The sequence below is a fragment of the Temnothorax nylanderi genome, unplaced genomic scaffold (genome assembly GCF_030848795.1).
Source record: "Temnothorax nylanderi isolate EJ_2023f unplaced genomic scaffold, tnyl_v1.0 TNYL_tig0021_pilon, whole genome shotgun sequence".
NCBI classification, from domain to species: Eukaryota; Metazoa; Arthropoda; class Insecta; order Hymenoptera; family Formicidae; genus Temnothorax; species Temnothorax nylanderi.
In genome coordinates, this window is record NW_027249083.1 from 668,348 (window position 1) to 684,643 (window position 16,296).

Below are 16,296 nucleotides of genomic sequence, written 5' to 3' on the forward strand. Positions count from 1 at the left end.
TGTAAAGTTCTCTTCTTGCCAGTTCATGTACGATAGTGTGAAGCGATTGTTCGATAAGCGACAGCTTAAGAAATATAGTATAGTCACAATGTGTGTAAGACCGTGGTCACAATAAATTCTTATTGAGGCTATACATTATGTATTTTTATTGAAGAATAATTTTGTGTAACAACATAGTTCTATATATTCTGCGATAATGCGTTAAGAGCATAAAGGCAGGTTGATATAAGTTTCAAGATGAATAAATAATGAGCCGGAACGCAGACGTCGGCGTCGTATCGATAGCATGTCACATTATTGGTTATTGTTAGCAGTTACAGTCATTACCTTATAGTTCGATGGCAAGTGAACGATGGAAAGACGATATCGCATACGCGATAACCCCTTTCAAATTGGTGGCTTGGTCCATCGGTGTCTGGCCACTTCAAGTTCACAATGTTTTTTCGCTAATACCGTATACCTTGGGCATCTGTTGCGCGGTATGCACCTTCTGAGTTCAGCCTCGACGATGAGTGACGCATGATCTTTCGAGATCAACGTAAATTGATATCTGTTTGATGCTATATCACGTGAAATCGTGTCAACAGATCCTCATGTTCGTCGTACCTTCTATCGAATTTTACTTGGGCTGCACTGACGCGGAGACAAACGTAGACTGCCTCATGTTAATCTGTTGCGGGATACTTGGTATGCTGAAGACAGTATGGTTTCGCATTTACGCAAGAAATTTGGCTAACAATTATAGCTCTGTCATGAAGGATTATTTGACAATTGAAAACACAATGGAGCGTGCCATCATGCGAAAACATACTTTTATGGGAAGGATTCTCTGCTGTTTAATTTTGGGCTTCGCTTACTTTAGTTGTGTGATGTACGGGCTAATCGCTATTCTGGATGAAAATAATCATGTGAATATAACGAATGAGGGTACCATGCTGGAGTATCCAATACCATCAAAATGCGTTATGAAGTACTTGAATGCTCCAGTGAGCATACATAAAGTCTTCTGCTTTATCGATACTATTGCATTATTACTAGCGAGTACTGCTAATCATGGTATTGTAAGCTTGTTATTTGACGTTTTTTTTGTCTTATTATTTTTTATTGCTATAGTAATTTTATTTTAAAATGCACCGCACATATAGAAATACATTCCATGCATAAGAAAGTCTTATTATCTTTATTAATTCAAATTATTTATGGTCTGCCGATTATAGACAATATTGTTAAAACTCGGTAGTTTTGCTTTATTTATTTTAAGCAAATGTAAAATTATAAAATGTACTGGTAATTACCGTGCCATTTATTTACTGTAGATAAAGCGAGTTGATTTGAATAGAAAAGTCCTTTACTGTTTAGTGAGTTTCTTAAAAATTAATGATAATTAATTTGTAATTAATAAAGATCTGCTAATCAGTGTGCACCCGCGTAATTCGATGAGAAGAGACAGCCCAGCGTCATACAGTTGCGATTGTTATAATACGCGACAAGGTTTTGAAAGAAGCATGCGTCTAGCAACAACATATAACACTGGGCTGGGATATCTTCCCTGGATTCCGTAAAGTGCATATGCACACATTTTCTATAGTAAACGTTACGTATGCTACAGATAAATGCTCGCATATGCGCTTTACGGAACTCAGGGCTGAATCGCGCGAATGCACGCTTAATCACATAAACTTTTATTTATTAATTTCTCATTAATTTTTGAGAAATTTGCAAAGCGGTAAAGGACTTTTTTATTTAGTTTAATCCGCTTTACCTACTCACGAGAAGTGGCACGGTAATTACTAGACATTTTATATATATGTATATGTGTGTGTAAGATGTATAACAAAAAAAATATACATATATCTTTCATCATTTCAATTACAATATTATTCTGTATATATGTATATATATACATATATATATCAATGTATCCATGAAAGCTGTATATATCATGTGCTTCGATCCTTTTGATAAAGGTAACGACGCATTGTTTTTGAACGTTACATTACACGTTTGCGGCCAAGTGAGAATTTTAAAAGCCAATTTCCTTGATTTTGATGTCAAAAGTCCGCATATCTACGATCGTTTTAACGTGTTGGTTGAAAGACACAAGTACTTAATAAAACTGGCCAGAGAACTTGCCGAAATGATTAGTTTCGTTCTGCTGATAGAATTATTTATCATCAGTATACTTTTGTGCATAATGGGTGTGTGAATGATATGTCACTTATGAATGGGCGCGTTCAGCAGAACAAATCGCTCAGTAGCAATCAAACGTGATTGGCTCTTCCTATCCGACAAATCAGCATAGCGTGTTGATGAGACGACACTCAACAGTTGTGTCTGCTGAACGCGGCCATTGTTTTGCGAAACATATAAATTATATCATAAAAATTTATAATAAGCAAACAAATATTTTTTTCAGGACTTCAACTTATACTACAACTAGGAAAAAATAACATTGTTCTAATTGCGAAAAATGTAATTGTACAAAGTACTTTTCTGACACAATTAACTTTATACGGTGTTATTGGGAATTATTTAAAATCCGAAATGGAAGAAATAGGGCTGTCTATTTATCAAAGCACTTGGTACAACTTTCCCGCAAAACTGTCGAGACATTTAATCTTCATCATTATGCGCTCAGAGTCTCCAGTTACCTTGCAAGCTGGTAATTTTATCGTGATAAATCTGGCAACTTACGTGAGCATCCTAAAAGCATCTCTTTCGTATCTGTCTGTACTTCGTGTAATGGTAAAAGTGTGAAATATAATAAATAAAAAATAACTATTCCATAAATTGTAAATGTACAATTTAAGCGAATGACGACTTGGATGCATAAAAAAGAGTGTATTGAAATGAACATTTTATTTTAATAAAATTGCTCGTTATAACAATTATAGTTATATTTATGTTAAATTAATTTGTTACGTTCGTTATTAACAATATACAGCCTTCAACTTATTATTAGATACTAAATTAATATATCGGTATAAAAAAGAAAGAAAATTTTTGAAATAGAGACTTACATATTCATAGCGCATAATCCTTTATCAGTTTATTGATCTTAATAGTCTGTGAAAGAAGGTAAAGAAAACAAATTATTTACACAATACGTATTCTCATTTTTGGATAGATTAAATTCATACTATTTAACAAAAATAATATTGAACTAAAATAAAATGTGAAACAATCGCTTACATAGTGAACGAAATATATACGGCTCTATCTAACAGTTTGTGCAATATAAAAAGTAGTTCGATGAAAGACAACTTAGGAGAAATAGTCATGTAAATTCTTATACAATAACGTAAATTTTGCGTGAAAGCACAATTCTCTATGTTTTATTATAATGTGTTAAGAGCATAGAGGCAGGTTGAAAAACGGGTATACGTTTCCAGCTGAATAAATAATGAATCGAAATAGAGGCATTACGTCTATGTACCAAACGCATCATCAGTCATTGGCATCAGTTACAGTTATTACCTCGACTCAATGGCGAATGGACGATGGAAAGATGATGTCTCATACGCGATGACCCCTTTCAAATTGCTAACGTGGCCCATCGGCGTTTGGCCACTGCAAGTTTATAACGTTTATTCGCTATTACGATGCATCTTTGCCATCTGTTGCGTGGTACGCATCTTCATCGATGTCAGTGATCCTTGTTGCGTGATAGCCCGAAGACATACGTAAAACATTTCTCACATCACGTTGTTCTAAATAAAACTTCGCAACGGCAATACGAAGTGCTTGAATTTTTGGACAATACATGTCTCATTATTGACAACGTGAACAGTGAAATATTACCTTCTAGGGATAGTAACACATATCGAGTGGATCGTAAATAAGCACGATCGTAAGCCCTTGGAAGTTTTGACTAACAAAAACTTCTCTTCTTGAAATCTTCGTGTCTGTTTGCCGTTCATACTTAAATATAGCATAATTTGCTCATTCTAGACCTATACTGTTTATTTCATACTTCGTGTGAGAGAAACGAACTAGTTGAATGACATGAGACAGAACAGCAAGCATTGATATCGAGTTTTGTTAAACTGTGTTTTATACTTTGGCGCGGAAAAATTAATGCTACACACAATTTTTATCATTTTTATCATTTATTATTTTAAGGGGGAACATATGAGTAGACCGCAAGAAAAGAAGGTGAAATTCGGGAATTTTTATCTTGAAAACTATTAATTCGATTCGATCCGGGTTTTTTTTATTTAAAAGTATCTACATTGAGGCACGTTCACAAATTTTTTTAAGGGAATTCAAAAAATCTCCCGATGGAAACGAGAAAAACTATCGTAAAACATTTTGTATAAATTTGAAGCAAATCGGTCCAGCCGTTCTCGAGATATTCTGGGAACCGTGAACAGGAACACATTTTACGCCGGCCACGAGAACAGCGCTCCGAGGGAATGAATTCCCTTAAAAAAATTTGTGAACGTGCCTCAATGTAGATACTTTTAAATAAAAAAAACCCGGATCGAATCGAATTAATAGTTTCCAAGATAAAAATTCCCGAATTTCACCTTCTTTTCTTGCGGTCTACTCATATGTTCCCCCTTAATATCGTTTGTTGTCTCGTTATTTTGAAAAATATTTAGTTAAATCTTTAAACAGATAATTATGTACTATTCTGCATTTTTAAATCAACCTGGCATATGTATTTTAGCATCATTTTATGCTTTATGTAGACAAAAATGAGCCGTATTATTTGTATAAAATTCTAAAATGTATTATTTGCAATTAATATTAATAAAATCTCATTAAAATATTATAGAATCAAGACAAATCTTTTTAAAACACATAAAATTTTATGTAAAAAAATATATACGATTTACACATACCAACAGAGCCTAGTGGTGATATTGTCTTCCATCGAACTCTATATGGGCTGCACTGATGCCGACCAAAGCGTAGACAGCCTCATGTTAATTTCTGCCGGAATACTTGGTGTGCTGAAGATAGTATGGTTTCGTGTTTATGCAAGGGGTTTGACTAACAATTACGGCTCTGCTGTGGATGATTATCTGATGATTGAAAACACAAATCAGCGGGCCATTATGCGAAAACATGCTTTTATGGGAAGATTTGTCTGCTGTTTCATGCTGGGTTTCTCTTACTTTGGTTGTATAATATTTGTGCTAATTCCTCTTCTGGGTGATAATATAAATAAGCAGATAAATGTAACAAATGAAGACGCTGTATTAGACTATCCAATGCCATCAAGATGCGCATTAGAATACTTGCATGTCCCAACAAGCATGTATAGAATCTCATGTTTCATCGAAACTATTTCACTTATTTTAGGAGGAAACGCTAATCAGGGTAATATTTACTGTTTGATATTTTTGCTTATTTTTTATATTATATAATATCATTTAAGAAATTTTATAAACGCAAAATTATATAATTTCGTGCATCAGAATCTTTTATTAATTTTCATGTGATGCAACCAATATTATTACAATACTGAAATTAATGTTTTTTTGGAACGCGGAAATTGACGATGAGCCAACTTAATATCATAAAAATGTAGAAATATATTTATAAAAATATAATACATAAGAAATGAAACTAAGAACATATAATTATAAAAATGTAGAATCAAAAGAAAAAATTATTAGATGCATACATTTTGATATAAATATATATTTTAAATAATTATATAAATAATATCTTTTAAAAAATATGTTAAATATTAATATATCATTTCATATATTAACATAATATTACAATATAATATATCAATTTCTTTTCTATTAAGGTACCGACTGTATGTTTCTCAACATTACGCTGCACGTTTGCGGTCAAGTGGAAATTTTGAAAGCCAAGTTTCTCGAGTTTGATGTTACAACACCCAAGGTTTATGAGCGTTTTATCGCGCTAATTAAAAGGCATAGCTACTTAATAAGAATGGCCAGACAACTTGCCGATACAGTTAATTTTGTTTTACTAATTCAGTTATTCATTATCAGTATACAATTATGTATAATGGGTGAATATATTTTATCATTTACTGTTTCGTAAAACACGAAGTTATATTATAATGAATCCATTAATTTCTGTTGCAGATTTTCAGTTTATTCTAGCATTGAAAGTCAACAACGTTGTTATGGCAGGAAAAAGTGTAATAGTGCAGAGTACCTTCCTATTACAATTAACGCTATATAGTTTTATCGGGGACTACCTGAAATCCCAGATGGAAGAAATTGGACTTTCAATTTACCAAAATGCTTGGTACAACTTTCCTGCGGATCTGACAAAAAACTTAGTCTTTATCATTATGCGGACACAATCTCCCGTCATGTTACAAGCTGGACATTTTATTGTGATAAATTTGTCAACGTACATGAGTATCCTAAGAGCTTCTATTTCGTATTTGTCTGTACTTCGCGTAATGGTGGAAACATAATAGTCTATGAATTATTTTCCTTTCTATTTTAGATATTCTATTTTAGATTCTAGATATACTATTCGAGATATATTTAACACGTTAGATAATACTACGTATCGAGTAAATGTATTAATTTAATGAAAAAATTAATTACAATAAAGAACTTAATTACGATTGAAACTCTACTTAAATTAAATGTTAAATTACAATTCAGAAAAGAGATTTCTGATACAATTAATGAATTACTTACTCATATTTTTTTGCTATCTTGATCCAATTTATCTTGGCGAATATATTTCTCTCGGATCTTCAGCGGATCTCTAGACATGAATTCTGAGACGATAGAAAGTAAAAACTTGTTTTTTTCGCAACGGGAACATATGAGGGTCAGGACTCTATATATAAAAGTAAGAACCCTATATATGAGAAACTGACATGTGCTTTATCATCAAGCGATTAGATCAATAACACATATTAGAGCTAGGTTCTTACAAATTATGATGAACAGCCATTTCCGGCCATGCGTAAGAGCTGCAAATGCGCAAGGCCATAGAAACATTCAACGTTGGGGTGCATAGCGAAATGCGCTCCGATCAATAATGAATGAAAGTACGAGCTGCGTTAGCTTGTGCTTACGCTCGATGACTCCGTAACCCTTAACATGCGAGGATGGCATCATGCAAAATATGGAACAAAGAAATGTCTCACGAATTTTCCCTGTATAAGGGAGTAATGTGGCCGCTTGGTTCATGGCCCGTGGATCGTGGTAGAAACTTTGCAAAATTACGCGCGCTGTTCCTTACAGTCACGCAGGTAAGTCCAAAAGTTCATAACATTTTACATTTAAGAACTACCTAAATTATTGTTTCTGATAATATAAACCTCAAAGTTACCCAATTGAAAATTACCTTGTTAAAAGTAAAATTATCTAATTTATTAATATATAGTTTGCTCTATAATATATGAAGTGCTGTATATTAATATTTATTATTATATTTGTTTAAATATAAGTAAATCATACAAAAAAATCTTTCTGATTTTGTGGAAGATAAGAATATGAACACGCACTTTTGTATTGTTTTGTAAATTAACATATTTTGAGTTTTAGCATTCCTATTTCCTATTTCTTAAGATCAAAGGCTATAATCAATTCTGTTGCTTATACGTACATATAAAACGAATAAAATTTTCTAATAAAAATATATATATATTCTTTAAATATATTATTTTCGTACTTATTTTATATGGCAGGCCATTATGGTAGTTTACACAAGTGTGGACATTGGTTACCACAGTAGTGCCACTTTTGCTATGGTCATCGATCACTTCATGTTAGTTTCATGCGGAATTCTGACCATCATAAAGATAGCGCTGATACGGTTGCATCGCGACAATCTGTTGAAGAATCTACACAATGCAGCGAGCGATTGGGCGTATATCACAAAACCGGATCATCGGCAAGTCATGTTTAGCTACGCCAATCTGGGCAGATTTGTCTTCTTCTTTCAGATGGGTTCCTCATATTTTGTCATCATGCCGTTGATATTTGGACCACTACTATCCTTTGCAACGTTGCTTTCTTCACAGAACGTCACGCTAACTGCGAAATCCGAGAAAGAGATGCGAGCTATAGCGTTGCCTCACCAGATGATGTGTCCGTTTGATGCTCCGATCGTTTGCTACGGTATATATATACTTCAGACTGTCCAGCTGATCAGCACAGCCACGGGGAATATTGGCAGCGACGTTTTTCTCTTTGGTGTTTGCATGCATCTCTGTGGTCAACTGGAAGTGCTCGGTCTAGAAATGTTGCGGTTCCACGAAGAGAAGAAGAACGGTTATTGGAAACGAACTAAAATGATCACACTGATCGAGAGGCACTGTTTGCTTCTGAATCTAGCTCAAAACATCGTTAATACTCTCGATATCATTTTGATCGCTCAACTGATCCTCCACGCTTCGCAGATATGTTTAATAGGTAATTAAAATTTAAGACAGATAGTGTATATTTCTTTTTTTCTAATATCATAACTTCTTAATAATAATCGCACATTGCGCTCGTGTTATGTCCAATTCATCAATCGTTTAGAAAAGAATAATAAGATTAATTATTACAAATTAATTATTACGACAAACAGATTGTTGAATATCGAATATTTTTCAGGATTACAGCTCATTGTGTCGTTGGCAAACCATGATTATTTTCTTGTCACGAGATGCATAGGTTCTTTTAATATATTAATGATACAGCTGTTCTTATATTGCTATATGGGGGAAACTTTGTCGTTAAAAACGCAAGCGATTTCTCGCGCGATTTATTTAAGTAAATGGTATGACTTGCCTACAAGCATTGTGCGAGATATATATTTTATAATAGCTCGTGCTAATGTGCCCGTTTGCATTAAAGTGGGTAAATTCTATATTATAGATCTTAATAGTTTCAGAAATGTTCTAAAACTCTCGGCTTCTTATTTTTCTGTATTACAAATTATGCTTGTTCAATAAAAATTGTCAGAAATATTGAAATATAAATATATATTTAATAAAAATCTTAATTTCGCTTTTTACTTTTCGGAATGACTTGCAAAGTAGAAAATAGACAAATGTAACTTACCTGTTGTATCACTTTCAAACAGAAAAATTCGAAAAGTTCGACCGAGCGTCAACGTAGCGAACAAAAATTGCGAAATAAAACGTACACTCGGAGAATAACATAGCGACTGAATTGTACAAGTAAACGTCTCCTCTGCGTGCATGGCAGTAAAGGATATAGTCGTTCGACATCCGCAGCAACTTAGAAGAAACGGTCACGCAAATTCTCCAACGACAATTTGGCGTAAAAGCGTAATCTTCTGTACTTTCTGATAATGCGCTAAGAAAGTAGAGGCGGGTTGATAAGCGGGTATACGTCTCAAACTGAATAAAAAATGAATAGTAATACCTGCGTTGTGTGTACCGATGTACCTGGGCACATTATTGGTTATTGGCATCAGTTACAGTCATTACGTCCGACCCGATGGCAAGCGAACGATGGAAGAAGGATGTCGCGTATGCGATGACTCCCTTCAAGCTGTTAGCGTGGCCCATCGGCGTTTGGCCACTTCAAGTTTATAACGTCTACTCGCTAATACGATGCATCTTGGCAACTTGTTGCATGGTACGCATCGTCTCAGTTCGATTACGACGATCCTTGTCGTGTATTTGTAAACGTAGAGAATAACTTTTACGCTGACATCACAGCGTTCTGAAATAAAACTTTCTCGATGTCGATGACAGTACCAAGTGTTTAAATTCCTAAACGATGGATATTATTGACTCTTTTTTTAGGGATAGCAGCTCATTGATCGAAAATATCGTAGATATATACACAACCGTAGACTGTTGCAAATTGACTAACGAAGACATTTCTGCTTAGAACATACGGCTTATTTCTTGTTCATGCTGAGGGGTAGCGTAACTGTTTCTGAGAAATTCCGGGGGTAGCATGTCGGGGGTGCTATGTCGCTTATTTTGTAATTTTATCATTCGTGTCTAACAAGAATCACATCGATATGAAATTTTTTTGATAGTAACGTATCAAAAAGGGTAGATCGTATCATAAGAAAGACAATCTAAATGCATAATACGTACAAGATTGGAAAAAGATTCTCATTGATATCTATTAATTTTTTTTTATTATTCAAAAATGTATATTACTCACTATTTTAAGTTTATCTTGATATTCCTTATAGGCATTCAATTTTACGTGCCTTTAAATCAGTCAGATAATTTTAATGTTTTTTTCACTTTATGCGCAGAGGACTGAGATAGCGTCATTTACTCCAGTTTTAAAGACCATCGTTTATAATTAAACTTTAATATTTTCAAAGATCCATCGATCTGGAATTGGGACATATTTTTTCTAGACACAAAAGCTGTTTGAATGAGAAAGTATACCATTTACGCATATCAACAGAGCATAATAGTGATCTTGCCTTCCATGGAGCTTCACATGGGCTGCACTGACGCGGAGCAGAACATAGACGGTCTCATGTTGGCCTGTTGCGGCGTGCTCGGAGTGCTGAAGACTATATGCTTCCGCATATACGCGAAAAACTTAACTGACAATTACGGCTCTGCCCTGAAGGATTATCTGACGATTGAAAACACGGAGCACCGTGCCATTATGCGAAGACACGCTTTTATGGGACGAACCGTCTCCTGTTTCATGGTGTGCTTTTCTTACTTTAGCGTGACGATATATTCGCTAATTCCTCTTCTGGGTGAAGATCTGACTAATGATCAAGATAACCGGATTAACGTAACAAATGAAGACGTTGTATTGGACTATCCAATGCCATCAAGATGCGCATTAGAATACTTGCATGTCCCAACAAGCATGTATAGAATTATCTGTTTCTTGGAATTTATCGTGCTAATACTTACGTGTACTAGTAATCACGGTAATATCTATTTGTTGATTTGTATGTTTTTCTTACATTTCGTATCATGTAATACTATGGACAATTATATCAGAATTTTTATTAACTCTATTAACGTAACTCTATTAACTGTCTGCTTGTTGTTAATTCTAAAGATAATTACATATATATGGTGAAATATATAATATAGCAGCATAAAAAATATAAAGATGTAATGAGATTAAATACGTAATTCTGTAGATAGAAATAATACAAAGAAATTTAATACAAAATTATGTTTTTTACTACACTAATGAAATAAAGTCTGTATTATCATATTTCTTTTCTATAAAGGTAATGACTCTTTGTTCCTCAATATTACACTGCATATGTGCGGTCAAATAAAAATTCTAAAGGCCAATTTCATCGGCTTTGGTGCCTCAAGCCCGAGGGTCTATGATCGTTTCAATGTTCTAATTCAGAGGCATAACTATCTGATAGCGTTGGCTAAAGAACTAACTAAATCGATCAGTTTAGTTTTGCTGACGCAGTTATTTATTAGCAGCATATTGTTGTGTATAATGGGTGAATATTATATCATTTACGGCATTAATAGGTTTTGCAAAGTATTTAAGTTACAAGTTATAAGAATTTATATTAAGCAGATAAATAATTTTTTTCAGGGTTTCAATTTATCTTAGCGTTAAAAATGCACAACGTTGTCATGATGGGGAAAAGCTGCATGGTATTGTGTACCTTCCTAACACAATTATCCGTATACAGTTTTGTCGGGGATTACTTGAAATCCCAAATGGAAGAAGTTGGACTTTTCATTTATCAGAGCATCTGGTATGATCTTCCTACGAAGTTGGCGAGAAATTTAATCTTCATCATTATGCGGACACAATCTCCCGTCAAGCTGCAGGCTGGAAATTTCATCGTGGTAAACCTAGCAACTTATATGAGTATCCTGAAAACTTCTATTTCGTATCTATCTGTGCTACGTGTAATGATAGAAACATAAAATATAAAGCCCATGATAAAAATATTTCACAAATTATAAATTTACGATTCGGAATTATGTTCGGCGACATAGAATTCTGTAGAAACAAAAGTTTACTATAATTTTAATAAAATTGCTAATTAAAATTATAATATAACCATATCTAACCGTGCCAAAAATCTATTATTTCTTTTCATAAAGAAATTTCGGAAATATAGGATACGCGTATTTGAAAAAGGTGTGTGTATACTGTTTTGTTTAAAAAAATTACGACCTTAACTCATTGTATATGAAGGGTATAGGGGAAAAAACGATCAAAGTCCGCTTTTTGTCGAAATTGATCTGAGCATGCTATCTTATGGCATTTTCAAAGTACTTCATAATTCTTATCCATTTTGATCAAGAGCAGTTACTATTCATTAAAAATAAGGAATAAGGCCGAAAGATGTACCGTGCTGAGGAAAAATCACCAGAGTCCAACACACAATGTAAGCACTAAGTAAACACTATGCATTCCGATATTCATTGCCAGTACTTTTTTCAATAGCTTTCTAAGGTATCTAATGTCTTGAACTTAAAATAGCGTTTTTCTCGAAATTACTTCGGATGGACATTGATCGCGTTTTTCCCCTGTACCCTTCATATACCTTTACAAGAAAATGATTTCTGTTTTTCTTTTTTTTTTTTTTTTAATTCAATGTTCATACTTTTATAAACTCGTTTCCATCATTTTGAAAGAGATATTACATCATAATAATTGTGCAATATTATCATACTTTACTAATATAATCTAAACATACCGATTATTGCTTTTTACTCCAATCTCGAATACTCCAATCTCAATCGTTGCGTAGCATCGTCACGATGTATATTGCTCAGTTTTTAACACTCAATTAAAACTCAAAAATCCATGTCTTGGCTAGGTTGCACTACAAACACTTGCCCTTGAATACATCGACATCAGATTGAACAAAATTACATTTCCGTTAATTATATTCAAATTCTAAATTAATTTATCATTTATATTGCACAATGCACGTTTTCTTCGTCATCACTGCTCACGCGATCTCCTTTTTATCGCGCTCATGACTGCGACATAGTGGTAGATGCCGCAGTGTATAGAAGACATTGTACTGTCTCTTTTCACGTTTATCTTACTACCATCCATCATACGCTGCATGAGCTAATAAAATATGAGTCTAATAGAGATAATGTCTAATTCGCGGTTGATATTCCATGATAATGTTTCATGACAACGCAAATCAACATTGAATTTGTGCGATATAGAAAATTGCACCCGTAACAACCGATCAGTCTCGAATGTCCAGTCATCCGTGTAGTTTGTGCAACTACCATAATGTCGGATGATGTGTGGAACGATGATATCGCGTACGAGTTCTCCACTCAAAGAACACTTATGCAAATACTCGGTATATGGCCGCTACAGAAGAAGAAGATATTCATGATAGTTCAATGGAGCGTAATGATATTCATACAGGTACGTTGGCAGTACGTTGACAGGGAGGGAAGAAATTGTAGAAACGCGTTACAACAGAGAGAAAGAAAAAGTATACCGGGACGATTCTCTCAATTTCTAAGCCCAAGAATTTACGTATAGAAGAATTACCAAATATTTTCGTAAATGCAGTTCGAGCTTTTCGAATACGGATATATTTTATACTCGTTGCTGTACACGCATATATCATATTTTCTAAGGCAACGGGATCATTATTAGTTGTCACCACTCATCTTCCTGTATATGGAATTCACTGGAAATAATCGTGATGCTGGTACAGATATAGAAGCCATGTTATATTTTGCATGCACGTTGTCCTTAACTTTGAAATACATCTGTATTAATGCTAACGGAAGTAAGATGGCAAAAAATATTAATTCTGCTATCGCCGATTGGTCGTCTGCAAAGAATGACGAGGAATCGTACAAGATCATGAAGAAACATGCGTTTAAATCCAGACTATGTACTTTGTTCATGCTGTACTCATCTTTCACATGTGGTTCCCTTTATGTACTTTCTGTCGTACTTATAAACTTAAAAGACCTATTTTTACCAGGTCAAGTGGTGAACGTATCAAATGGTAATGTAATATTTCTATAATACTTGTTAAATTATTATTTAATAAGAAGTGCTCTTTAAATACATTCGCAAGAACATTAATAATAGTTACTAAAAATACTAAAAAATAAGAGAATCCATATTGCCTAAATTTTCCAGTGTATTAAGGATGCATTGTTTTTCAAAATTTTTTGTTATTATATTAAACTCTCTGTCCAAACACTGAGAAATGAAGATAAAAAGTATGTTATGCAATCGTGCAAATAATTATCTCCTTTATGGTCTTTCCACTTTACAAAATAAATCTGATCTGTGATTAAAATTCTTTTTCTGTATTTTAGTATCTTAAAAATATTTAAATAAAGTACTAAACATTATTTTATTTATTATTATATTTACATTTATTATATTGTTTTATTATTTATCTTTAACTGTTTTATTTTAATATTAATTAATTAAAATAACGTTACTATTGTTCTTAAAACTTAAAACTTGTATTCTTATTGCAGATAATATCGGTACGAAAGACCGGATGTTTATAGTGCCATGTGGTGAGTTAGGTGATAAAATTACCAGTTTACAGTACGTGATGGTCATCATGTTTCAAATGGTTGAATTACTCATGATATGTGTATTGCAACCTATTACGGACAGTTTTTATATTGGCGTTACTCTACACCTCACTGGTCAACTTAAACTGCTTGAAACAAAGTTTAAAATTTTCGCAAGCAAGCCAGACGCTCGGATTAATTATCGAAAGCAATTTATTAACTTGGTCAATAGGCACTGTGAATTAGTGGAGCTCAATCAGAATATAGAAGATACGTTCCATCTGATTATATTATTCCAACTTATTATAGTAACGCTTATGCTCGCGCTACTAGGTATCGTATAACAAACTTCTTATATTAATTGAATTTATTGTGAGCTTAATGAATCCTTTTATCAAGACATTTTAATGTACCATATTATGTTACGACTAAACATTTAATTGTATGATATTACCTTAATTTTTAAATTTCCATCTTTGTTTGAAACATCTTTCAGGATTACGTATAATAGTTTGCTTAAAAAACAGCGATTATGTCGAATTAACGAAAAGTACTGTACTCTTGAACTACATGTTCCTACAGTCGCTGGTGTACTGCTATGGCGGTGATTTTGTACAAAAAGGAAGTGAAGGTATATTCCATGCAATGTTCATGGCTTCCTGGTTTAAGATTCCTGCAAGATTGATGAAGGACTTGAACTTCGCGATGATGAGATCAAGTTATCCGTTTCGTCTCACCGGTGGAAAATTTTTCTACGCTAATTGCGAGGCGATGGTGTATATTCTGAAGACGGCAGCTTCATATGTTTCGGTTTTGCGAGTAACACTGAGAGATTAATAAAAAGTATCAAATAATCTAATCACAACTTGCTGAACACATAAAAGTTATGTGTTCAACAAGTTAACACGTAAAAATTGTCTATGCTATGTAAAAAACGTAAATACAATTAATTAAAATATTTTCGGACAAACATATACGTACTTACTTATGTAGTATCTTGAATAATAACGTTTTTTAAGATTTAAATTTATCTCACTAGTACTTGGCTAATTAAATTAATTACATATCTATTTCTGAGCTGTAAAGTTTTTATTTAATAATGCTCACTCTTTTTTAAATATTTTTTATATATTTGGCATATACTTTTTCTTTTTTAAAAAGTTTTTTCAGTGATTAAGTAAATACCAGAAATTTAGCGCTGCTCCAGATCTCTAAACCGTGTCCAGAAGCTCACTACTTCCTCTGCAACCACGTTACTCGTGTAGCTTCTTCTACTTTGTCTCATGTACTGTCGATAGTTTTACTTCCTTTACTTTGTTCACTATATCGCTTCGAATAGATGATATAACGGTAAAAAAAAAAAGAAACATTTTGTTCGCGGAAAGGATCGCAGACCTACTATACAGGTCATCATCGTTCAATTCGTAATTGATCGATTTAGCATCTATGCGCTGACACAACAGCATTGAAAATTGTATGCATTATCGGACGTTTCAAAGATGCACGATAGACACAAATTTGTCATGTCACTTATCTTACAACCCTAAAGGTCGGTCACTGCGGAAGGGCTAGATGCGTATAGACGATAGCATTTTTCTTCAGGACGAAAGTAAGGCATCGACCCGAGCGACCCGTCACGCACAACTACAATTTTCCTTTTCGAAGTCGAAACCAGTCAATACATCGCTGAACATGAAGACGAATTGGAACACTGGTATAAATTATGGCTTTTCTACGATAAAATCGATGATGTGGATACTCGGTCTATGGCCTTTGCAACGGAATAACGTAGTTTACACGATTCAGTGGTTCATAATGTTCATGACAGTGGTAAAATAACGTAACATAATGTAAGATAACGTGCAATGTAG

General features: G+C 33.7%; 4 protein-coding genes across 4 annotated transcripts; all 4 read left to right on the top strand.

Moving 5' to 3' along the window:
- Nucleotides 1-332: 332 nt before the first annotated feature.
- LOC139769215 (odorant receptor 13a-like) lies at nt 333-2,888 on the top strand. The gene is made up of 4 exons (XM_071700095.1): nt 333-479; nt 588-1,056; nt 1,968-2,198; nt 2,417-2,888. The coding sequence occupies exons 1-4, from the start codon at nt 339-341 to the stop codon at nt 2,755-2,757; spliced, it is 1,182 nt and encodes a 393-aa protein (XP_071556196.1). The 5' UTR covers nt 333-338; the 3' UTR covers nt 2,758-2,888.
- A 595-nt stretch (nt 2,889-3,483) lies between these two features.
- LOC139769219 (odorant receptor 9a-like) lies at nt 3,484-6,415 on the top strand. Its single transcript, XM_071700098.1, has 4 exons — nt 3,484-3,627; nt 4,854-5,328; nt 5,768-5,998; nt 6,075-6,415. Exons 1-4 carry the CDS (start codon nt 3,487-3,489, stop codon nt 6,413-6,415), a joined length of 1,188 nt encoding a protein of 395 aa, XP_071556199.1. The 5' UTR covers nt 3,484-3,486.
- Nucleotides 6,416-6,987: 572 nt separating this feature from the next.
- Nucleotides 6,988-8,952, top strand: LOC139769218 (odorant receptor 85b-like). The gene is made up of 3 exons (XM_071700097.1): nt 6,988-7,210; nt 7,649-8,375; nt 8,562-8,952. The coding sequence occupies exons 1-3, from the start codon at nt 7,067-7,069 to the stop codon at nt 8,900-8,902; spliced, it is 1,212 nt and encodes a 403-aa protein (XP_071556198.1). The 5' UTR covers nt 6,988-7,066; the 3' UTR covers nt 8,903-8,952.
- Nucleotides 8,953-9,413: 461 nt separating this feature from the next.
- Nucleotides 9,414-15,497, top strand: LOC139769240 (uncharacterized). Its single transcript, XM_071700113.1, has 8 exons — nt 9,414-9,554; nt 10,353-10,839; nt 11,152-11,382; nt 11,481-11,816; nt 13,141-13,298; nt 13,536-13,896; nt 14,384-14,758; nt 14,922-15,497. The coding sequence occupies exons 1-8, from the start codon at nt 9,414-9,416 to the stop codon at nt 15,260-15,262; spliced, it is 2,430 nt and encodes an 809-aa protein (XP_071556214.1). The 3' UTR covers nt 15,263-15,497.
- The last annotated feature ends 799 nt before the right edge of the window (nt 15,498-16,296 follow it).